Here is a 21,308-nt window from a genome sequence, read left to right as displayed (position 1 = left end):
ATATTTATAATTTATAATAATAATATATAAATAAATATAAAAATAAATAAAAGGGATAGAGGAAAAGATAGCCGACATCAAAACGGTGAATTCCGTGCAAAAATTAGTAGGGGATATCCAGTGGATTCGGAATTTCTGTGGTGTTACCAATGAGGACATGCAACCCCTATTTGGCCTCTTAAAAGGTGCGATAGAGCCGACAGAAGAGAGGTTAGTGACTCCGGAAGTGAAAAAGGCCATAAAGAGGATAGAACACAAGATAGCCAGCACTGCRGCTTATCGGTATCAAGAAAATTTGCCAGTGAGTATAGTCATTTACAACAAGCATAGGGAGGTCGCAGCTGTTATAGCRCAGGTGAATGATCAGGGTCACTTACAGATTCTAGAATGGGTATTTTTAGCAAACCATCTGAGAAACACCATTACACAAAGGTTTGAAGCTATAGGAACTATCTTACTTAAGGCCAGGAAGCGTCTTCGCACCATAGCAGGCAGGGAACCGGATAGGATTGTGTTACCAGTGAAGTCCTTAGAACTAATAGAAGAATGGTGTCAAGAGAGTGTAGTGTTTGCACTATCAACAGTAGGAATACCTGTGGATAATCATTATCCAAAACATCCACTGTTTAACACAGCCCTGGTAATGGAGGAAAGAACCCTGATTAGTCAGGAGCCTTTGAAAGGAGCAGTGACTGTCTTTACAGATGCTAGTAGCAAAATGGCGAAATACGGGTATGCGATAAGGAAGAAAGAGCAGTGGGAAACCCAGATAAGACAGGAACAAGCCTCAGCACAATTATTAGAATTGAAAGCGGTGATCTGGGCATCTGTGGAATTTGACGAGCAGGAAATCAACATYGTGGCAGACTCAATGTATGTCGTGGGAGTTGTCACGCGCATTTCGAGGTCCATTATTGGCCAAATAACAAACGAGGCCCTGCAGGGATATTTCATCCAACTGTGGAATCTAGTGCAGCAGCGTAGACACCGATTCTGGTGCACGCACATTCGAAGTCACACCACACTACCAGGTCCAATAACAGAGGGCAATGCTATTATCGATGGGGCAGTATTGGCGGTTTGTGAGGCAAACCCCTCTTTAGAAAAAAGGGCTGCGGAATCGCACAAGTTTTTTCATCAGTCTGCACGTGCACTACAAAGGGAGTTTAAGCTACCCCGGTCTACAGCGAGGGCTACCATTGCTGCTTGTCCTGATTGTGCAAAATTAGTACCCCTTCAGGCAGAGGGAGTTAACCCACGAGGCCTTCAACCCAGACAGGTTTGGCAGACAGATGTAACCGAATTTTCGCCTTTCGGGCGGCTGAAGTTTCTGCATGTCACAGTAKACACATGCTCTAAAGCCATTTGGGCAACCCCRGCCACTTCAACCAGTTCTAAGGCCGCGATTCATCATTGGGCGCAGGCCATTGCCGTATTAGGGCGACCGAGTACGGTCAAAACAGATAATGCACCCGGTTATAAAAGTGTAGCATGCCAAAGATTTTTCCAACAGTGGGATATAGCCCACATCACCGGGATACCGTACAATTCAGGCGGACAAGCAATAATCGAACGACATCATCAGGACTTAAAACGCCTTTTGGCTGTTTTGAAAAGGGAGGGGGAGTTCAGCCCCTAYGATGTAACCTGTAAAGCATGTTATGTCTTAAATTGGCYGAACCCCCGTACAGATGACAAAATACACATTTTTGCACATTTTTCTGAAAATACCGCTGATTTTTCGGGAAAACAGGTTCCGGTGGGGGTTTTCAATCCGCAGATGCAACAATGGGAAGGTCCCAGGGAATTAGTAACCTGGGGAAGGGGATATGCTTGTATCGTTGCAGGGGATAGAACTACGTGGATACCAGCCAAGTGGGTGCGGCCGTGGCTGACAAAGGAGAAAGCCGAAACAACAAATACATTACAGGGTGCTGAAGCAAACCCAGAAGTGTTGCCTAAAGAAACATGAAGGCACAGTGGGTTTGGTGGTTGGGATTAACTGGCRTGATTCATGTGTGGTCATTAACGAATATCAATGGGAGAGAAAACATATAGGTAACCGTAGCTAATACAATAGGTCAGAAATCATTTTGCTTGAGCCTGCAGAGACCAGGAGATCCATTTCGAACTTGTTTGTTTAGTGGGAGTGCCCGTGTGGCAACCGGGGGAATTTCAAGGGTTTATTGGAAATGAAACATGTCTAAACTTTACTACGGTGAACCAGACGTTGAAAACTCCGGGTTTGACTGATGCACAAAGAGATGGTGGGTGGCAATGTGAGATTATAAAACAACTAAACTACACATTGCGGTCACCCCCAGAAGAATTAGATTTATTAGGTTGCGTAAATGCCACAAATGGCACAAGAAACGGAGGATGGGTGCAATTTGAGCCCCTAAATACAAAACTTGACATGCCCAGTAAAACATGGGCGTCTGTCGAGTCGGGATTGAAGTCAGACAAAGTAATGGGACAAACATACTCCAAATGCAATCTAACTGATAAGCCAGCGCGGCGATTGCCRCCCGGAATCTTTTTGATCTGTGGAGATAGGGCATGGAACGGAGTACCAGCAGGACCGAAAGGGGGATCGTGCTATTTGGGGAAATTAACATTATTTCACCCAAACGTGTCGACAGTGGTACAGTGGGTGGATAGTCAAAGGAGCCGGGAGAAGAAAAGAGAATTGCACCAATTAGACTGTAGCGAGGTGGGAGACCCAAAATTTTGGAGTGACCTGAGAATGAGCATGGTTTTCCCCGGGGCTACAGCTGCGCTTGCAATGACAGCATTGAAGCAGTTAGCTTGTTGGACGAAAAATGAACTTAACATGACTTCCGACATTCTAGATCAATTATCTCAAGACRTAGCCAGCGTAAATCATGCAGTATTGCAAAATAGAGCAGCTATAGATTTTTATTATTAGCACATGGGCATGAGTGCGAAGAATTTGCGGGAATGTGTTGTATGAATTTGTCTGATCATTCAGAATTGATCCATAAGAGWATAAAGGACCTAAAAGATGGGATGAGTAAACTGAAGGAGGAGAGTTGRGGCTTGGAAAGTTGGTTAAAATCGCTAGGTTTAAGCTCTTGGTTTGCTTCTCTCGTTCATCAATTTATGCTTATGGGATTGRTTGTTCTGATGTTACTTGTATGTCTATCTTGTATATTGCAGTGTCTGCAGCAGTCCATGCAGAGGATAGCTGACTCTGTTTTTGAAAAAAGAGGGGGAGGTGTTGGGGCCTTGGCTATCTTGCAGGATTATAAAGAGCTGAAGTAAGCAACAAGCCATTCAACYGAGCAGATGCRCGTGSACAATGCTAGACAACCAACAGAAATGCTTTGCGAGGCGCGTGGACGCATGAGCTTGCTGGAAAAGGTATATAAGCTGGATAGACAAAGGAATAAAGTTGGATTGAWCTTGCATCACATTGATGTGTGTGTGTTCCTTCCCGTACTTGCCAAGAATGGGCTGCGGCAAAAGTGRAAGTAAGAAATGCATTATCTTTCACTGTGCTTTGGTTTCTACAGAGAAAATCAGGATGTGCAGGACAGACAGCTGGCCCTTGATATGGACCGCTTGAGAACTAAGGTTTAGAATTAGGGATTTCAGGAACAGGTAAAAGGTGGTAAAAGTAATATGAAGAATTTTTCACCATTAAAAATGTTGGCCTCTCAGGATAGCAAAAAGAGAAATCAGCTTGTATATGAGAACTGGTAGGAGCTGGAGGGTATCTGGAAAAGGAAGACCTAATTAATGCTAGCACCATGAGATATTAGAGTGTTAAGCAACACAGACAGTTTGGTTTAAGAAAGCTATTGATCACTAATTTGTCACTGACTTCATAAAGAAAGTGCTGCACATGACCAAACTCAATAAGATTTAGAGGACAGAGAGTGTTTGTCATGCACTGATACAGGCAAAGTCTTAATCAAGGTATAGAAAAGTTGTGAAACTCCATCTCTGTACTCAAAAAATAAGAGACGTAAAACTGTGAAGGTGTAGCTAAAGAGCTCAGAGAGTGAAGGAAATAATGATATCTTAATATATTAAATTGAAATATGCAAAATTAAAAATATAAGGAATTTAATTTTAATTTATGCATCTGTGAGTTTGCCTGGTGGAATGTGAGCTGCAGATTTCATCTTTTGTGCAGTTGATAACACTTGATGGCTCAAAGGCATATTTGTTTTAAAAAGAAGTATTGCATCTTATTTGGGAGAATTATAGGAATGCTGTCAGAGTATGTAGAGATGCAATGAGGAAGGCTATGGCCCATTTGGAATTGAGTCTGGCAAGGGATGTTAAGGACAACAGGAAGGGCTTCTTCAAATACATCAGTAGCAAGAGGAGGACTGGAGAAAATGTGGGCCCACTACTGAATGGGGCAGAGGCCCAGGTGACAAAGGATACAGAGAAGGCAGAGTTACTGAATGCCTCCTTTGCTTCAGTCTTTACTGCTAAGGGCAGTACTCAGGAATCCCAGAGCCAAGGAGACAAGGGAGAAAGTCTGGAGAAAGGACGACTTTCCTTTGGTTGAGGAGGAGAGGATTAGAGATCTTCTGGGCAAGCCTGACATCCACAAATCYGTGGGCCTGGATGGGATGCACCCATGGGTACTGARGGAGCTGGCAGATGTTGTTGCCAGGCYGCTSTCCATCATCTTTGAAAGGTCCTGGAGAACGGGAGAGGTGCCTGAGGACTGGRAGAAAGCCAAGGTCACTCCAGCCTTCAAAAGGGGCAAGGAGGACAACCCAGGCAATGATAGGCCAGTCAGCCTCAGCTCCCTCCCTGGAAAGGTGATGGAACAGCTCATTCTGGATGTCATCTCCAAGCATATGGAGAAAAAGAAGCTGATCAGGAGGAGTCAGCGTGCATTTGCCAAAGGGAAATCCTGCTTAACCAATCTGATAGCCTTCTATGATGGAATGACTGGCTGGGTAGATGAGGGGTGGGTTAGACCTCAGGAAGTGTGAGTTAGACAAGTGGACTGTGAGATGGCTTGAGAACTGGCTGAAAGGCAGAGCTCAGAGGATTGTCATTAGTGGCACAGAGTCTAGCTGGAGACTTGTGGCTAGCGGAGTCCCCCAGGACTCAGTACTTATTCATCAGTGACCTGGATGAAGGGACAGAGTGCCTCCTCAGCAAGTTTGCTGATGATGCCAAGCTGGGAGGAGTGGCTGACACACCTGAGGGCTGTGCTGCCATTCACAGAGACCTGGACAGTCTGGAGAGCTGGTTGGTGAGGAACCTCATGAGGTTCAACAAGGGCAAGTGCAGAGTCCTGCACTTAGGGAGAAATAACCCCATGTGCCAGTACAGGCTGGGGGCTGACCTGCTGGAAAGCAGCTCTGCAGAGGACCTGGGAATGCTGGTGGATGACAAATTGATTATGAGCCAGCAATGTGCTCTTGTGTCCAGGAAGGCCAATGGTATTCTGGGGTGCATTAGGAAGAGTGTTGCCAGCAGTTCGAGGGAGGTGATCCTGCCCCTTTACTCAGCCCTGGTGAGGCCTCATCTGGAGGACTGCGTCCAGTTCTGGGCTGCCCAGTACAAGAGAGACATGGAGCTACTGGAGAGAGTCCAGTGTAGGGCTACGAAAGTGATCAGAGGGCTGGAGTATCTGCCCTATGAGGAACAGCTGTGAGAGCTGGGCCTCTTCAGCCTGGGGAAGAGAAGACTGAGGGGGGATCTTATCAATCTGTACAAGTACCTGAAGGGAGGGTGTCAAGGGGATGGGCCTAAACTCTTTTCAGTTGTCCCATGCGACAGGACAAGAGGAAACAGGCAAAAACTGAACCACGGGAAGTGTGAGGAAGAATTTCTTTCCTGTGAGAGTGACGGAGTACTGGAACAGGTTGCCCAGAGAGGTTGTGGAGTCTCCTTCTCTGGAGATATTCAAAGCCTGCCTGGATGCAACCCTGTCTGACATGYTCTAGGTGACCCTGCTTGAGGGGTTAGGGGACTAGAAGATCTCCAGAGATCCCTTCCAACCTTACCTTCCATTCTGTGATTCTGTGAAAATAGTGGTATTTTCCAGTTAATGGTAGTAAAGAGTTAGTGCCAGGAAAATGAAATCTGATGCTGAATTTTAATGGACCCAGTCAGTAATTTTAGAAATAACATTTGCCCTTGATGGTTCCTTTCTGTTGTAAATCTGGTACAGGTAGGCTCAAGGGAAAGAAATCCTTGGAAGGAGAAAAGTAAGCAAGCCCAAGAGTTAGTATTCCTCATGCATGATATTCCTACAGGAGCAGACCATGAATTTGCCAAAGAGGGAAAGGCTGGATTTATACTTGAGAGTATAAATGCTCTCAAGCATACTATGCTCTAAGGGAATGGAGTTGTTCCTAGCTGTTGTATGAGTATCTTCTGTAAAGCTGGCACATCATTTAAGCTCCTTTTTTTTTTTTTTTTTTTTTTTTTTTTTTTTGGTCACTGCTGTGTATTATTTATTTTTCCAGTGCTACTGCTCTAAGCCTTCAGGTCAAACCCTGGCCCTGTAGAGCTTGTCAGAACAGTTCCAGCTGTGGAATTTGATTTCCAAAAGTATTGAACAGTCACAGTCAAAGTTAACAGGTGCTGTGGGTGTGCTGTGGTGTTTAGCACCTCTTCTGAATATCATTCTCTATATTTCACATTGGTTACTTCACTGAAGCATTTAAAACTATGGTACTGATGAATTATCTTCCTAAGAAGAAATTGTCACCTAGAAAAGGAATATAACAATACCTCTTTGCCTAGCAGTGATATTATGAAGAAAAATAGAATTCATATTTCTGTGACACTCAAGCACTGTGGTAGTGAAAATCTCTCTCTCTCTCTCTAACACACACATAAACACACACATACACAAGCCTCTGAGGAAAAGAATACTTCTGTGCTGGCTAAGAATAACTTACAGCAAATTAGGCTTAGAGCCACAACATAACTGATGAGGAGAAATAGAAATATTGAATAGTTGTCTCATGTACTAGGCACTATTCATCCATGTTGCTATGGAAGGCAAGCATCCTAGGCAAAAATAACAAGTGGTAACTTCAAGTACAAGGTAACTTCATTAATGATACCCTTGCATAAGGTATGTATACAAGGGAGACAAATAGAGGATAAATCCAACAGCTGCATGCACAAGAAGATCCCTAACKTTTAAGTACATAGCTCTGCTAGTTTGACAATTTTTTATCAGCTCTTTTAAATAGAATTAAATTGTATATAATTAAACTTTAAACTTAACCTATGATATCATTACTACTTTTTATAGCATCATGCAGAATGACCTGTGTTTCYGTTAATACATACTCCTTTATACCAGCAACACCCTACCTGATTAAAGAAAGCATAGAACTTTGATTTAATGTATCAAACATCAGATTTCTTCTCAATATGCATTCAATAAGCAATATAGACAATATATGTCCAACTGTCTATTTTCCTTAGAAAACAAGAAAAGAAAGATAAAACTAAATATGCTGTGTAATAGGTAGGAATAGGCGCTGCAAGAAGTGAAAACATATTTGCAACACTACTCTGTTTTTACATCATTGTTTAGAGAAAATTATATAAATATCTATATCAAACACTATTGCTCAGTTTTTCACAGGTGTTTTATTTCCTTGATCTATCTTCTTGAGCTATGTCTCTTGCAGACATAACTCTGTTGAATAGAGAGCACTAAGACATCTCTGCCTGTAAAAAAAGCTGACTTGTATACAGAATTTACCACTGAAATGATTATTTTGCTAGTAAGAACTTACTCCAATATCTTACTGATGAATAGTAAGCCAGAGAAATCTTTTGCCAGTATACGTAGTATCTCCGTTATGGGAATTTATCAATGTAGCCCCATTGGCAGATCTAATTTGTGACACATTAAAAATGTAAACAAGGCTATAAAGTCATCTCTGAAGTCTGTTTAGCCACTATCATAACCTTTTCTGATGCTCTGTTGCTTCTTTTGCCTCAAAGGCTACACAAAGATGGAAAGATTTTTACATGCATTATTGAAAAATGAAACGGTCATTTCCTGGGAAGGATAATGAAAACAGCAAAGACAGTAGTGACACTAGATATGAAGATTGGCAGTTGGTGACTTCATGTTTAGTTGTTGAACTGTCTTTTGGGCCCATTTAAGAGCTACTAGTCCTGGATTTTTTTTCAAATCTTGTAACATCACTGACCACCAGGATTACTTCTTTAGAATGCCTAAAAGGTGTATTAGTTCTGCTATAATTTTCTGATATTTTAAGTTTCTCATATACTATTCTATAGACATTTCAGTTTTCCATTTTATTAAATATGGGAGAAGATCCTTTAATATAAAGTCACAAAAAACAAAACAAAACAACCTCCGCCCCAACTTTCTTGGATTAGACCTAAGGTCCAGCAACTTGTATGAACAAGGACTTGGTCAGAACAGTACTTATGGGAAGTATGTAAGAAATAGGGCTTATCTAGGCTTATCTGTCCTAACATCCTAATATGATCACAACTTTAAGTGTTTTTTGGCCATACCTTCATGTTTGTTTTACAGTATCCTCAATTGCACTTTCAAGTCCATATTCCCTATTGAATTACGCCACTGTCTTGGTGTTGGAAGGCATTTGAGGGGGCAGTACCAGAGAGTTGTAGCTAGGGTGTAACAACTCAGGATTACCTGGTGCTAGCGGCCCCGCACAGCACGCTCCGTCAGGCTGTCTGGGAGACTACCACCACCACATGGCAGCAGCCTCAGACCACTAGGAGCAGCCCTGCAAAACCTTGCAGCATTGCCCCTTAGTGCCCTTGCACTCTCAGGAATAATGTGCACCTCCAAAATTCTCTGATACAAGCCAGGACTCAGTGCCTTCACCTTTACAGGATATTTACCCTGCTGCTGGCAGGGCATCTATCAGAAAAGTAAATCTGTCACATTGCAGAGGAATCCCTCAGCCAAATCCATCTTGGAAAAGATTAAACATACGGACATGATTTCAGTCAGTGCCTGCTTTATACTTTAGCCTGGTATCTGCTCTACACAGCTCATGGGGTAGTAGCTTGTAGGTATCAGGCCTTTGGGAACTGACAGAGTTTTTGAGTCTGTGAAACCAAATGACTGGAACAATCTATAGCACAGGCCTATTTAATACACCCATGTACTGTAATTCCCTAATGATATCATTTTAGGTCAATTACTATCCAATTAAGTTAGAACAACATTACAGACATTTTGATCAGTAAAATATAGTTTTGTTTCAATTTCTTGGGCAGGGAAAGGCAATAAATATATTAATAAATCAAGAAATAAAACTGTAATGGATGCAATTCTGCAATCTGTTATGATCACATCTTTTGTTTTGAAAAAACAGATACACTCAAACATACTCAGGTCACCCCACTGCCTCTGGCCATTGCTCAGCTGCAAAATCCAGTGATTTCTATGGCAGCTATTCTAGGACATCATAATAAACTATAATATTAAATATAAACTATATTATTAAATGCAGTCCGTACCCAGTGACTTAATTTTAAAATGATTCTTTATCAGCAGGAGGCTTCACATGTGACAGRTTCAGTCTATGGAAAAGAAGTTAACAGCTGTCTCCAAGGACTAACAGACCTGGAACTTTCAAATTTGTATGAGTAGCAGGAAGTGATATCAAAATCCCAAATGTGAAATACTGCAGGAAAGATAAATTAATCAAAAAATCTGAAATAGTTTTAAGGGGGAAAAAGCAGATGAAGACAGAGCAAGCTGTTAAGTAATCTGCCAACAAAAAAGTCAGAAATGGTAATAACGGCATAGATATGATCTCACATGCTCAGTCTAAGTCTTTTCTAGCATATGTGAAATCTACTGTTATACAAAAAATATCTGGCTACTCTGGCTGACAGATGATGCTTTGTATTACTTTGGATCTGGTATGTGACTCTACTTTCCACCTCTTTGCACCTGCATTCTTCTTAATATCACGTAGTTTGTTTCTTATAATATTGATCATGCATTTATAGAATGAAAACTTTCAAACCTAGTCGAAGCTGTACATATTTATAGGGTGCTACAGTGCAGCCAAATTTTTTTCCATTTCACAGAATCACAAAACGGTTGAGGTTGGAAAGGACCTCTGGAGATCATCTAGTCCAACCCCCTTGCTCAAGCACAGTCACTTAGAACAGTTGCCCAGGACACCGTTCAGATGACTTTTGAGTATCTCTAAGAATGGAGACTCCACAATCTTTCTGGGCAACCTGATGGTGTTCAGACAGCTACAGCTTTTGGATTTATCTAATTAGGTGAGAATCTAGGCTTTTATTTAAAACCAACCAACCAAAAATAAATGGCCCGGTTTTTAATGTTCCCATTGTACAGTGGCTTTTGTATTAAAAATAAAGATGAAAAATCCACCAAATAAATATAACTTCCCCTTTTAAAATTTTGTGTCTGCTGTTTTAACCTCATCTGCTGTTTTTGGGGTGCCAAGTCTATGACTTTGAACACATACAATCAGTTCTTGTGACACAAGAGTATGGTGATTATGACATTATATCAAACACATTGCTTTTATTTAAAAAAATGACACATCTATATTTTGCAAGGGCAGAGCATGTTTCCCCTGCTCTTTCGCAACTCGGACACTGCCGCGCAGGTAGAGAGCGCACTTCCCCCTCAGCTTAAGGCACGCAGTCCGGTGCGGGGCGGGAAGCCGGAACAGCCCCGCGAGTCTGGGGTGAGTCCGCCACTCGCGTCACAATCCCTGCCCCCTCGAGCCTGTCCCGCCCCCGGCAGGGTCTTCGCTCCTCCTACGAATCTCCATAGCCCCACCCCTTCCGGCCCGCGCTCTTTCTCAGACGTTGTACGTACAGTGAGAGAGGTTGTTATGGAAACCGTATGAGGTCAACGGCGGTAGCACACGAGGCGGGGAGAAAATGGCGGCGCCCGTAGAAGTGTGTCATGTTGCCTGTTGCGCCAACCGGGCGGGTGGCGGGGTTGTGTCGTGGGGGCAGAGAGGTGTCCTGGCCTTCGGCAGCTGCTGCGATGTCATCCTATACAAACCGGCGGTGAGTGGCCGCCGTGCGGGGTGGTGAGGGGCGTGGCTGTCTGGGGTGGCCAGGATGGTGCCTTTGTCCACAAGCTGCGAGGCCTCATTCTCAGTCCTTTCTTATTCTCCCGCAGGCGAGGCGGGTGGTCGCCGCCTTCCGCGGCCACACGGACAGGGTAAACTGCGTGCGCTGGGTCCGCCAGCGGGACGGCGGTGAGTAGCGCGCTGCGGCCTGGCTCGCTCTTTGCTCGGGACTCCCAGCAGTCTTTGCTCGGGACTCCCTCCAGGTAGGGGCGAACCGCGGCGGCATCTGTGCCCGTCACGGCAGGCCGGGAAGGCGTCGGGGCTGTTTCCCCCGGACACTCGGCGTTGCTAGGATAGGCGGATGGATTCAGTAGCAGAGTCTAGGGAGCTTAAAACAGAGGCAGCTGTAACGTTTCAAGCTCTTGATAGTTTAAGTCTTGAGTTCATTTTCRCGGTAGAGATTTTAATAAATGGCTCCGCAGGAATTGAACATATTGAACTCAGGTGGGCTTTGTTTTAAATGAGTTGATCCTGTCAAACTCTCTGCTCCTGCATCTTCAGTTTATGTCAGCTCTGGGAGGCAGTGTTTTGTGCCTGTAGGGAATTTGACAAACCAGTGTTTGAACCATGACTTTATTCAATGATATTTGTACAGCCTCTAGGCTCTTAAGAAGAGTTCGGAGTGTTTTGATACTGTGAATTGATTTGTAATGCCTCTTAAGAAATTATGGCTTATAAAGCTGTGAGTTGCACAGAGGTCATGTCCAGGGAAAAAAAACCTCTGAAATAAAAATGTTTATAGAAGTCTTATGAGGCTTTTGCTTGATAGCAGTTATGCTTCTAAGGTAGCTTGGTGCATGTTTTTCAAAAGCACTTATTCTTTCCCTTACGCAACAACACTCTGACAAGGAGAATTAAGAGTATTTATTGGACAGTTAGTGTAATCTGCTTATAGCTTGCATTTTTTTATGTGTGTGTATGTGTGTAGGGGGAACTGAGGAAAAGAGCCCTCTTTAATGACAATTTTCAAATGATTGCACTAAAATGTTTTCTTCTCTCATGAGCTTTTGTTATTTTGTCTTAAAATGGATTAAAAATATTTTTGAGAACTATTGGGAATTATATTTTCTTGTGAGGTTTTGAATACTATTGGATTAGATTACATTCTCTTCATTTTTCTTCCTATCCTGCAAAAAGACCAAAGAAAAGAGTAAAATATCAAATTATATTCTTGGTTTTGAGAGTCTGTTTGAAAGGATATATTCTTTAACATATTCATATGAAACTAAGCATTTCTCTTGCTTTTCTCATAGTATTGTCTTAAATTATATTATTTTCATAATAAATGTGGAAATAAATGATATTTTCATATTATCTCTACTTTACTTTGTTGAAAACTTCATTTAAAGGTGATGTACATGATACTCTTTGAGAGTAACCAATATAACTGCTTATGTTTTTTGTCTGCTGATACAACGTAAGAGTTCACAAGGCTTAAATACAAATTTTTTTTTCTTCTTTTTTTAGCTACTGAAACAGAGTTAATTTCTGGTGGATCTGATAAGCAACTTATTCTTTGGGAATGGAACAGAATGGGAACATGGAATAATCAGGTATGCAGAAATATTATCGTTTTAGACCTGATTTTTTTTTTCTAGTTTTTCAAGTGCCCCAAGCTATCTGTTAGGTGAAATTATTTGTTTTATTTGTATTTTTCACTCATATTTCTGCATTGTTGATTACTGTACCTCATATATATCACTTCTAATTTAAATTTCTTTGCAAACAGAATGTTGGTACTTTATCATGCCATATTTAATTCTAATTGTTGCTGCTTCTCATCCACATCTATCTTTTTCAAATCAACCCTCCATTAAGAAATTAGCTAACCTGTCATTGTGGGGATTTGTCTGGCATGTCTCAAAGATCCTACTTCTCTGTTCTAGAGTCTAGAGATTTGTTTTTTCATCTAATGCCTTCTTTATTTTATTTTTTAATGCCTTGTTCTTTATGCTGGGAGTTTTTTTTGTTGAAATTTCCTATGCATGTCTTTCTGATTTCTTTATATCCATTTGTAGTGATTTCTGGTCAATTCACATAAAAATGTAATACTGATATATAGATACTCTTACTAGAAAAAATATACAAGTTAGGGTGTGTGTATTTAATAAGAAATTAAAAAGTGTGCAACAATTGAATTTTGTGAGGAGAAATGGAGAGAAGTAAGGAGATTTGCTAATCTATTAGTAATGGCTTAAAAAATATAATGGAAAAGATGAAGTATGGCATAGTATGAGCCTTCAGAATAAGCTGAAGTTTAGAAGAAAAGCTACTTTAAGTAGAAAAGAAAGCTTGGTATTTTGTCTAATTTGTTACATAACTTTTGAAATCTAACTTACTAGCAACTGGCTTGCGAATAGCTCTATAGGAAAACCATTTTATACTTCAAGGCATTTCGTATCTTGGCATTTTGAAAGAGTAGTAATGTACTAGGGTGAGGTGCACCTAGGCTAATGGTTCTTAGGCTTGTTTGATGGGGGAACACAACCCTCCCTCCCCCGAAAAAAACTCCTGGCTGATTTCCATCTGTTGTGATTATTTATTTATTTAAAATAATAGATCTAGAGATTTCTTTAACCTCTGTTTTTTCCCCTGATGTGCTGCATAGTCTAATGGCAATCTTCGAAAAAGAATATGAGTAAATGTGTATATTTTAACAATGGTTCTAGATTAGTGCAAAGGTAAAGTTGTATACTGTTTCAATCAAAAATTGTTCCTGTGGACTACAAGACTATTGTTTGAAAAAAATGTCAATGATATTTGTGCCAAACTTTGGCACAAATGCTAGACTTTATCTAGTTGCAGAAATACAAACTTTTCATTTTGCTATTTATGTGTATGAAGAACAAATTACAAGGTGACTCACCTGTATTCATTGATAAGGTAGATACTTAAGTCCAGATTTGAGGTTTTTGTTTTTCAAGTATTTTGGAGGTGTAAAAAGATGCTTTAATTTGCAGAGGACATACGTTACGCAGAGTGCTGTAGTTGTTGTTTATTCCACTGTATTCTGTGCTGCACATCACCTTCACTAAGGTTCTCCAAACTTTTATGAGGTGCCCTTTCAGATGAGGGGCAGGAGAAGGAGGAAATGGAAAGACAGCAGCTCTTCCTAAGTTCTGTACTATTTCCACCTATGTTGTTGTTGTGACATCTGTAGGCTTGCAAGGCTTTTTTCAAGAGATTGTGAGGTTTGTATGGAGTATACAGGAACATTTAATTCTGTTCAACTTTGAACAAAATCTTTTCAAGTTAATATTCATTGCTGCTGTATCCCTCCCCTGTATTTCTCTTGGAATATGTTGTAGCTTAAGCATAGACTTCACAGAGGCTCTGCAGTCAAGAACTTACAGTTTGTTTTCATTATTATTTTAAAACAAGGAAGTTTCTTAAAAATTCTCCTGGATAATTTGCTGGAACTGAGTTTTGTTAACTTGTATAACTTTTTCTGATGTATTCAGCTTGTGAAAAGCATTCCTCTCAAAGGCCATACTGAAGCTGTTTGCGCTGTCGATGCAGTGTACCAGTCTCATGAATCTGACTTAAATCTGCTAGTAGCTTCTACAGCTTCCGACTCTACTGTGAGAATCTGGTCTCGGCAAGGTTCAGAAGGTAAAACTTGTTAATGTTAGGGACAGCATACTGGGTTAATACCTACCTAAAAAAAATTATGAATGCATATGTATTGAAGTACTTCTACCTGACTGAAGATTGACATCCTCTAAAGCAACTGTACTGGTTTCTCTTTAAACTTTGATCCATCAAGCAACTGCATTACGCTTTGTAGGTGTGGGGTTATGCTAGTTTAATAGCTGTGGGTCAAATAAACCCTGATTTTTCCTCAGTAATATGTTGGCTGAACTTACTGATGATAGATTCTTTTTAATGTGTTTTGAAAATCTGATAATTTAGACCTTAATTTTCCCTGGAGTATTGGGCAAGGTACAGCTCTGTGTGTCTGAAGTAAAATTACTTAGTAAAATCATAATATTGGCCTTAGAAATGCGAGGTGAAATTAGTCACCGTTTGGTTAATACTGAATTGAGTGCAATGAAGTGTGAGATGATGACTTCCATTGACTTACACCTTGTGTATGTACATAAAGAAGAACAGCTCTTTGAAATACATACAGAATATATGGATAATCTAGATGCAAACTTATTTTTTAGTTGAATTGTACTGACAGCATCTCTCAAACTAGTTTCTGCATTAGCTACTGTATTTGAGGATTTTCCGTTGCCTTGGCTACATTGCAGAAATAGGTTGGACTTGCTAGCCTTTAGCCCCATGTTCTACAAAACATTCCCCTGTGCTCTGAAAGAACACCCTCAAGTCCTGGCTTTCCCTTTTATCTTGCTGTTGTGTGATAGGACATTTTTAATCCTGAGATTTTTAATTCTATTTCTGTAAGAAGGGTATTTTGCTATCTTGGCCATTACTCTGATCTTAATGGCTTACCAGTTCAACCACTTGCAGAATCTTGGGGGCATTTGGAGGAAGGCTGATATCTTTTTTGTAATTTGCAATATTAATTGCTTCTGATAGGTTGTACAGTTTCATTATAGTAACCTTAATATTAGGTGGCGAGTAGTGACTTATCTTACAACTTGGCTAACTTTGGATGGATTTCCATGGGTCCACAAAAGGTAACTTTATGTTGAGGTTATTTTTCCTCTAAAAATCAATGGCTCCTGAAAACTACAGAAGTATTAAAGCTCTTTAAAATAAAATTGAGTAGGAGATTTTAACAACATAATGCAGGAGATGACAGCATAACTGTAATACTTACACGATAAATGAGATCAACACTATGTTCTCGTTTTTCAGTTACATGCATTCAAATTTTGCAATTTGGAAATGGATTTGTTATGGATGTTTGCTTATCCTTCTTGCCTGGCAGCAGTGGTAAGTACAGCTGCAGATCTTGAATAGAAACTCAGGAAAAATAAAACCTTTAAAATCCCTCAAATGTGTTTATAAACATTGTAATAGTGTTTTCATTTGACCAGCTCCAAAACCTTGTGACTTTTTGTTTTGATTTTTAATTTCAAGGAATCATTCTAAGCTGCTGCTTATAATTAAAGATTTCAGTTGACCATGTTCTTAGCAGTTGGAATAATCACTGATTATGCTCTTTTCAAAACAATGCTCAAATGGAGTTCTTTAGTTGTACTGTAAGATAGAGGGCATAATGGAGCTGTAAACAAATGGGATAGAATGAGTCTGTTACTTTCACACACTCACTTGTGGTACTGCTGTTTGTTCCTGCCATTTGAATTGAATGGCAAGATGCAGGAAAAAGTTTATATGCTTGCATCAAAATTTGCAGACTGAAGAGCAGCACTGACCAACTGTTCAGTCCTAAATAAATATCAAAAAGGTGAATTGATGAACAAGTTCAACCTGACTGTTCAGTATGGTTTGTATAGTTTTCTATTAATGCATATGTTCAGACCTTTTCCATAGTCAAGCTGCTTTTGTAGCCTGCCACAGACATTTTTCTGTTACAGACATCTAGAAACTTTTTTTCAAACTAAATGTTATCCTTTAATAAAACCGTACAAGGCAGATGCGTATGTTCAGTTTGGTTTGTTTTTAAATATCGTTAGAGCCCTGCATCTTGATGGAGGAGTATTTGGCTCCCAAGAGGAGAAAGTACAAAGGTTTCTTTGCACATGTTCACTTCAGAATTCCACAGTGGTATGTGCTTTGAGTGTATACCTCCAATACAGTTGCATAGAAGCTTACTTTATTCTTTGACTTGTGATAGCTTTCTTCTCTCGTAAGAACTATATCAGTGAACAAAATGCATTTTTCTGTTTGGAAATGATACTTCCAGAGCATGTCTGATACCAAAAGCGATGTTATTTACCAGTAAATACCTTTAAACCCCTTTTCTCTATTTTTACTCTAAATACACTAGTAAGTGGTTGTTGAGATGAAGTTAAAAGGCTAGAGGGTAAATTAAAATCTTATCGTCTCCAGTTCAAATTTTTATTTGAAGTGAATTACCTATACTGCTAGTACAAAAATAAGTATAAAATTCACACTGTGAAGCAGTAGATTATTCCTTCATTTGTGATACTTTACATATAAGAAAGTCTCACTTAAGTTGAAGCAGTGCTCTAGAGTATTAAACATTGAAATCATATTGTTGGTGAAAGAGAAGTGATTATTCATTCATTTTGCGGATCAAAAAAAATCTGATACCTAAGTTAATTCTTAAAACTAGATGCTTCMAAAACTGCGTTGCACAGAAGGCTTGAATTTCTTTAGACAGTGGAATAACGAATGCTTTGCTTTGCTGAGAATCCCTCCTCACTCCAAGAATCCTCAAAACCTAGTGTTGCTTAAACTTGTATTTAAAGCAGTTAATCCTTTGTTACAGTCTCTTTCCCCTGCTAACTTAAATTATTTATCCAAAATAACACAATGCTTATAGCCTGAAAAAGAGTTCTTTAACTGGATTTCTTTTCAAATGGGAAATTACTTATTTAGGTTTTCTAAGGGAAAACTAACAAATCTTTTTTTWWAAAAAAAAAATACACCATACACTTATATTTTGAATGCTAATTCCAGTGTGAATGATCTGTGCTGCTAAGATTGTCAAGAAACAGTTTAGGTTTCAAACCATAAATACATCTTCTAGAAGTCCATAGGGAAGCTTTTAATAGGGCATGATCATACTCTGTGTTTTCCCTTAAACATAATGTAGTTGACCATGACATGACAACCTAACTAGTTGACAACAGTGTTGTTGAACTGCTTTTGTTCAGGTGAACAATTCTAAATCTAAATGCAGCAGCTGAAAATTGTTATTAAAAATCTTGTTGCTGATCATTTTGTCAGAAACGTTCATCTCTAATGGCAGTTTGAATGATTAAAGGACCTCAGGGGAAAAGATCTGTAGTAACTTTTCTCTGAAATCTCTCTGAAATCTTTTTATGAAGGCTATGCTGACAACTGTATTAAAGTTTAAAGAAGCTTCTCTGAGGAAAATCTGCAGTTCTGAAGTCAGAACTAAGCAGAAGTAGTCAAAAATGCAGAACTAATTTTCTGAAAGTTGTAAGCTTCCCACTGATATAGAAGCATTTACAGTAACTTCTGATTTTTCCAAGCAAAGAAATTTAAAGCTCATGTTGTAAATTGATTCACATGTAATTGGTGTGTTAACTTCCAGAATACACTGAAATTCACGATGCCCAGTATTTTAACTTTTTCATAGCTTTGATTGTCCCTCAGAATCTTCCTTTTTTTTTTTTTTTTTTTTGAGAACTGTTTTTATGAAGAAATCAAAGATGGAAAGCCACAAAGTGCTCAAAAAACCTGAACAATGTTTTGCAGCTGCAGTATAACTTTAGCATCATACTGACTCCCTCTTAATTAAGTAGTTCCTTTACAGTTGTTTTCTGAGTCTTGAAGAGAAAGCTTCCTGATGCTTTTTTTTTTCTTCCTCTGCAATGTTTGCGGCAACTCTGCTTCTAAAATGAGGAAAATAGGATTTCCCATTTTGCAGATCTTCATCAGCTTTCTTGTCATATCCTGTGATTCTTGCTACCTCATGGTTAATTGTGGTTGGCCTGTGACAAATAAGATTTGTCTCCTCAGAACTGAGTAGCAACAGGTGAAAAAGAAAGCAAACTTGAAAAAGCTTTGTAGATGATATTGTCTCCATTAGGAGTGGTCCACAGTTTCCAGCTCATGTTTCTGTTCCTATTCAGGACTCTTATCTTGATCAAATCCAAATATAATCATTTAGAGTATTTATGCAAAAACTATATGAAAGTCCATTTTTGCTAGTAATATACTGCTTGAGAAGTCACAATAGAACTTCTCTTGTTTTTTTCCTTCAGCTGTTAGTGACTAGTTTGATTCAATGAACTTGGGTCTTTTGCTTACTTCCTAAATAAATTGTAGAAGTAAGATGCTATTTTAATATTTGAGTAGGCATACAACACTGTTAACTGCTCTCTTTTCCTTGTATGTGATAGGTCATAGTCTGTCTTGCTTTTTATTTGCTGTATTGTACTCCCTCCATGTATCTATTTCACTTGATTAAGGACTTGATTCATATTAGTTTTGAGTTATTTTGTTTTACTACTTGCTTCTTTCATATTTAGAGCAAGTTAAATGTTGATATCCGTGAAATAATCTGTGAAATAAATGTAAATAAACAGAAGTTTCTAATGCTGAATTTTCTGGAGGTGTGTGGACTGTAAGAAAACTTCCTATTAGCATCCTAAATATTTGTAGATTATATTACAAACATGGCAAAATAACTCTTATTTTGAGTCTCGCATTCTTGAATTGCGCATTTATTTTGCACAATATTAGATGTCTGCCTTAGTATCATGCCACCCTTTAAGTAATCTGTATCTTTTATTTTTGTATTACTATGTTTGCCTTATTTCTATAATCCTTAATGTCACAGAATATTAGATTTTTGTAACTGTAGCAATGAAGATTTTTTCCTTTCCAGTACCAATATTGGCTTGTGGTGGTGACGACTGCAAAATAAGTTTGTTTGTACACCAGGATGGTCAGGTAATCATAGCTTTTGAACTTTGCACTGTTCTGAACAAGAGACTTTTGCTTCATTTCTTTTCATGTGTGCTGCTGCTGATATTTTGAGGTTTTCTGGTAACTGTTACCATTCTGTAGGTAGCCATCACTTATAACTGCTCTTGTTCAAATGYTCTATTCTTTTCCTAGGTAATTATGTATGGAATGCTAAAGTTGGGATCAGCGTGTAAAAGTTGTTACATTCTTTTTCTTGTGAAGATAGCTTGTCTTTCTATTCTCACTGACATGAAATAACGATGCCTTTCTTTCTTTAATGCGTATCTATTCATTAAGTGCTTCAAATAGAAACGATGATATTTTCAGTCTGTAAGTTCTCAATAAAATCAAGATTTTTTTTTTTATACATTATTTGGAAGTTGACAATGTTTAGTTTTTCATACGGTTAAATGTTCCTTTGCAGCACTGCAAAGAAATTCTGTCCTCTCCTGAATCTTCTATTCAGAAGCTTTGTTAGATTCTAAAAGGAATTATTGAATAATTGTCAGCCAAAACATGTGAAAAGTGTCCTTCCCACCCCCCCCCTTGCTGTCAGTCCCTTTAAGAAAACTAAAACAAACAAACAAGTAAAAAACCTTCAACCAACCATTGAAACTCACTGAAACTGATGTGTATAGGGAACTTACTTTCTGAATCTCTTCATCCCCTTCTCTTTTCATCCCTTAAAGGCAGAATAACAGATACTCCTTTCTACTTTTGGGGAAAAACAAAAGGCTCTTACAGATTATTTTGCGTGTTCAGGCTGTTATATATAACAGATTTTTTTTTTCAAAAAAATAAAATAAATACTTCACCCTTTATCTGCTATGTTCAGTGATGTCTTGGCCACTAAGCAGGAAAGAAGGGTCACTTTCTTAGCTTTTTGTAGCGCATAAATTGAATTGGTTTAGTGACGTCTTCCGAGAATGAGAGTGCCACTCGTGAGCCTTATTGAGCTCATGAGCTAAAGGAAGACTTTTGTCTCAAGGATTGCACAGGTCAYCTACCTTATTTAAAATACAGAACTTGTTTTCTTGTATTGCTCAGATTAAGAAGTTAACACATGGTTTTGACTACCAAGGTGTTCAGAGATATATAACTTACTTTGGCAGTTGTTGGCCAGCTTTTTGAATATGCCAACATGCTTAGCCAGTCTTAAACACAAATGATTCATCCCTCCACAGATGGATGAAGGAAGGTAACTGGAATAAATAAGCTCCATATTCTACAGCAAGTTTTGTACTGCTGTCTTTTTGGAGGGAGGAGACTTTGCTAATAGAAGAGGTGAGGATTTTTTTCTTCTCCATTTTTTTTCACATTGTCAATTTTAGGAAGTGTTCTCACCAGCTATTTAGCAGGCAGAGGATTTGGAGTCCTTTCATAGTTYTGTGGGGATTTTTTAATATAAAATTTTTTTTGTTTTTAATTTTTGTGTGTGTGTGTGTGGATTGTTTCTCTATTGGCTGTATCATATGGTGGAATTTCTGCTTGATATCTATCTTGATTTTTCCAGACCATTGCTGTTAATTAAATAAATTCTACAGACATCAAAAGGAAGAGCCCAAATTTGATTATGTATAGAAAATGCCCTGTAGGGTGTATGGCAGCTATTAACAAAATGAAAATATCCTGTAAGCCTTC

The 21,308-nt window shown here is 39.2% G+C and overlaps 2 protein-coding genes across 6 annotated transcripts in view; both read left to right on the top strand.

Annotated features, from left to right (window-relative positions):
- The window catches only part of ELP2 (elongator acetyltransferase complex subunit 2), a 70,114-nt gene that overhangs the window by 16,244 nt on the left and 32,562 nt on the right, over window positions 1-21,308 (top strand). For 3 of the 5 annotated variants that reach the window (XM_085310674.1, XM_085310673.1, XM_085310678.1), the window contains exons 1-6: window positions 10,845-11,043; window positions 11,159-11,237; window positions 12,576-12,661; window positions 14,570-14,720; window positions 15,936-16,013; window positions 19,588-19,652. In XM_085310674.1, coding sequence (XP_085166800.1) covers window positions 10,912-11,043; window positions 11,159-11,237; window positions 12,576-12,661; window positions 14,570-14,720; window positions 15,936-16,013; window positions 19,588-19,652 — 591 coding nt within the window. In that variant the 5' untranslated portion in view covers window positions 10,845-10,911. Of the gene's footprint in view, window positions 1-10,844; window positions 11,044-11,158; window positions 11,238-12,575; window positions 12,662-14,569; window positions 14,721-15,935; window positions 16,014-19,587; window positions 19,653-21,308 lie in introns of those variants that run through there. The other 2 variants (XM_085310676.1, XM_085310677.1) reach the window with 2 other exon arrangements.
- LOC146592620 (syncytin-A-like) lies at window positions 74-3,324 on the top strand. Its single transcript, XM_085310672.1, is given in 3 exon segments — window positions 74-301; window positions 1,848-2,918; window positions 2,921-3,324. Coding segments are annotated over 2 exon segments (867 nt in total). The 5' UTR covers window positions 74-301; window positions 1,848-2,416; the 3' UTR covers window positions 3,286-3,324.

The sequence above is a fragment of the Rhea americana genome, unplaced genomic scaffold, assembly GCF_003343005.1.
Source record: "Rhea americana isolate MKP2758 unplaced genomic scaffold, rheAme1 scaffold_323, whole genome shotgun sequence".
In the NCBI taxonomy this organism is placed as follows: Eukaryota; Metazoa; Chordata; class Aves; order Rheiformes; family Rheidae; genus Rhea; species Rhea americana.
The sequence above is the reverse complement of the archived record's forward strand: the minus strand, read 5'-3'. Positions and strand labels throughout refer to the sequence as shown.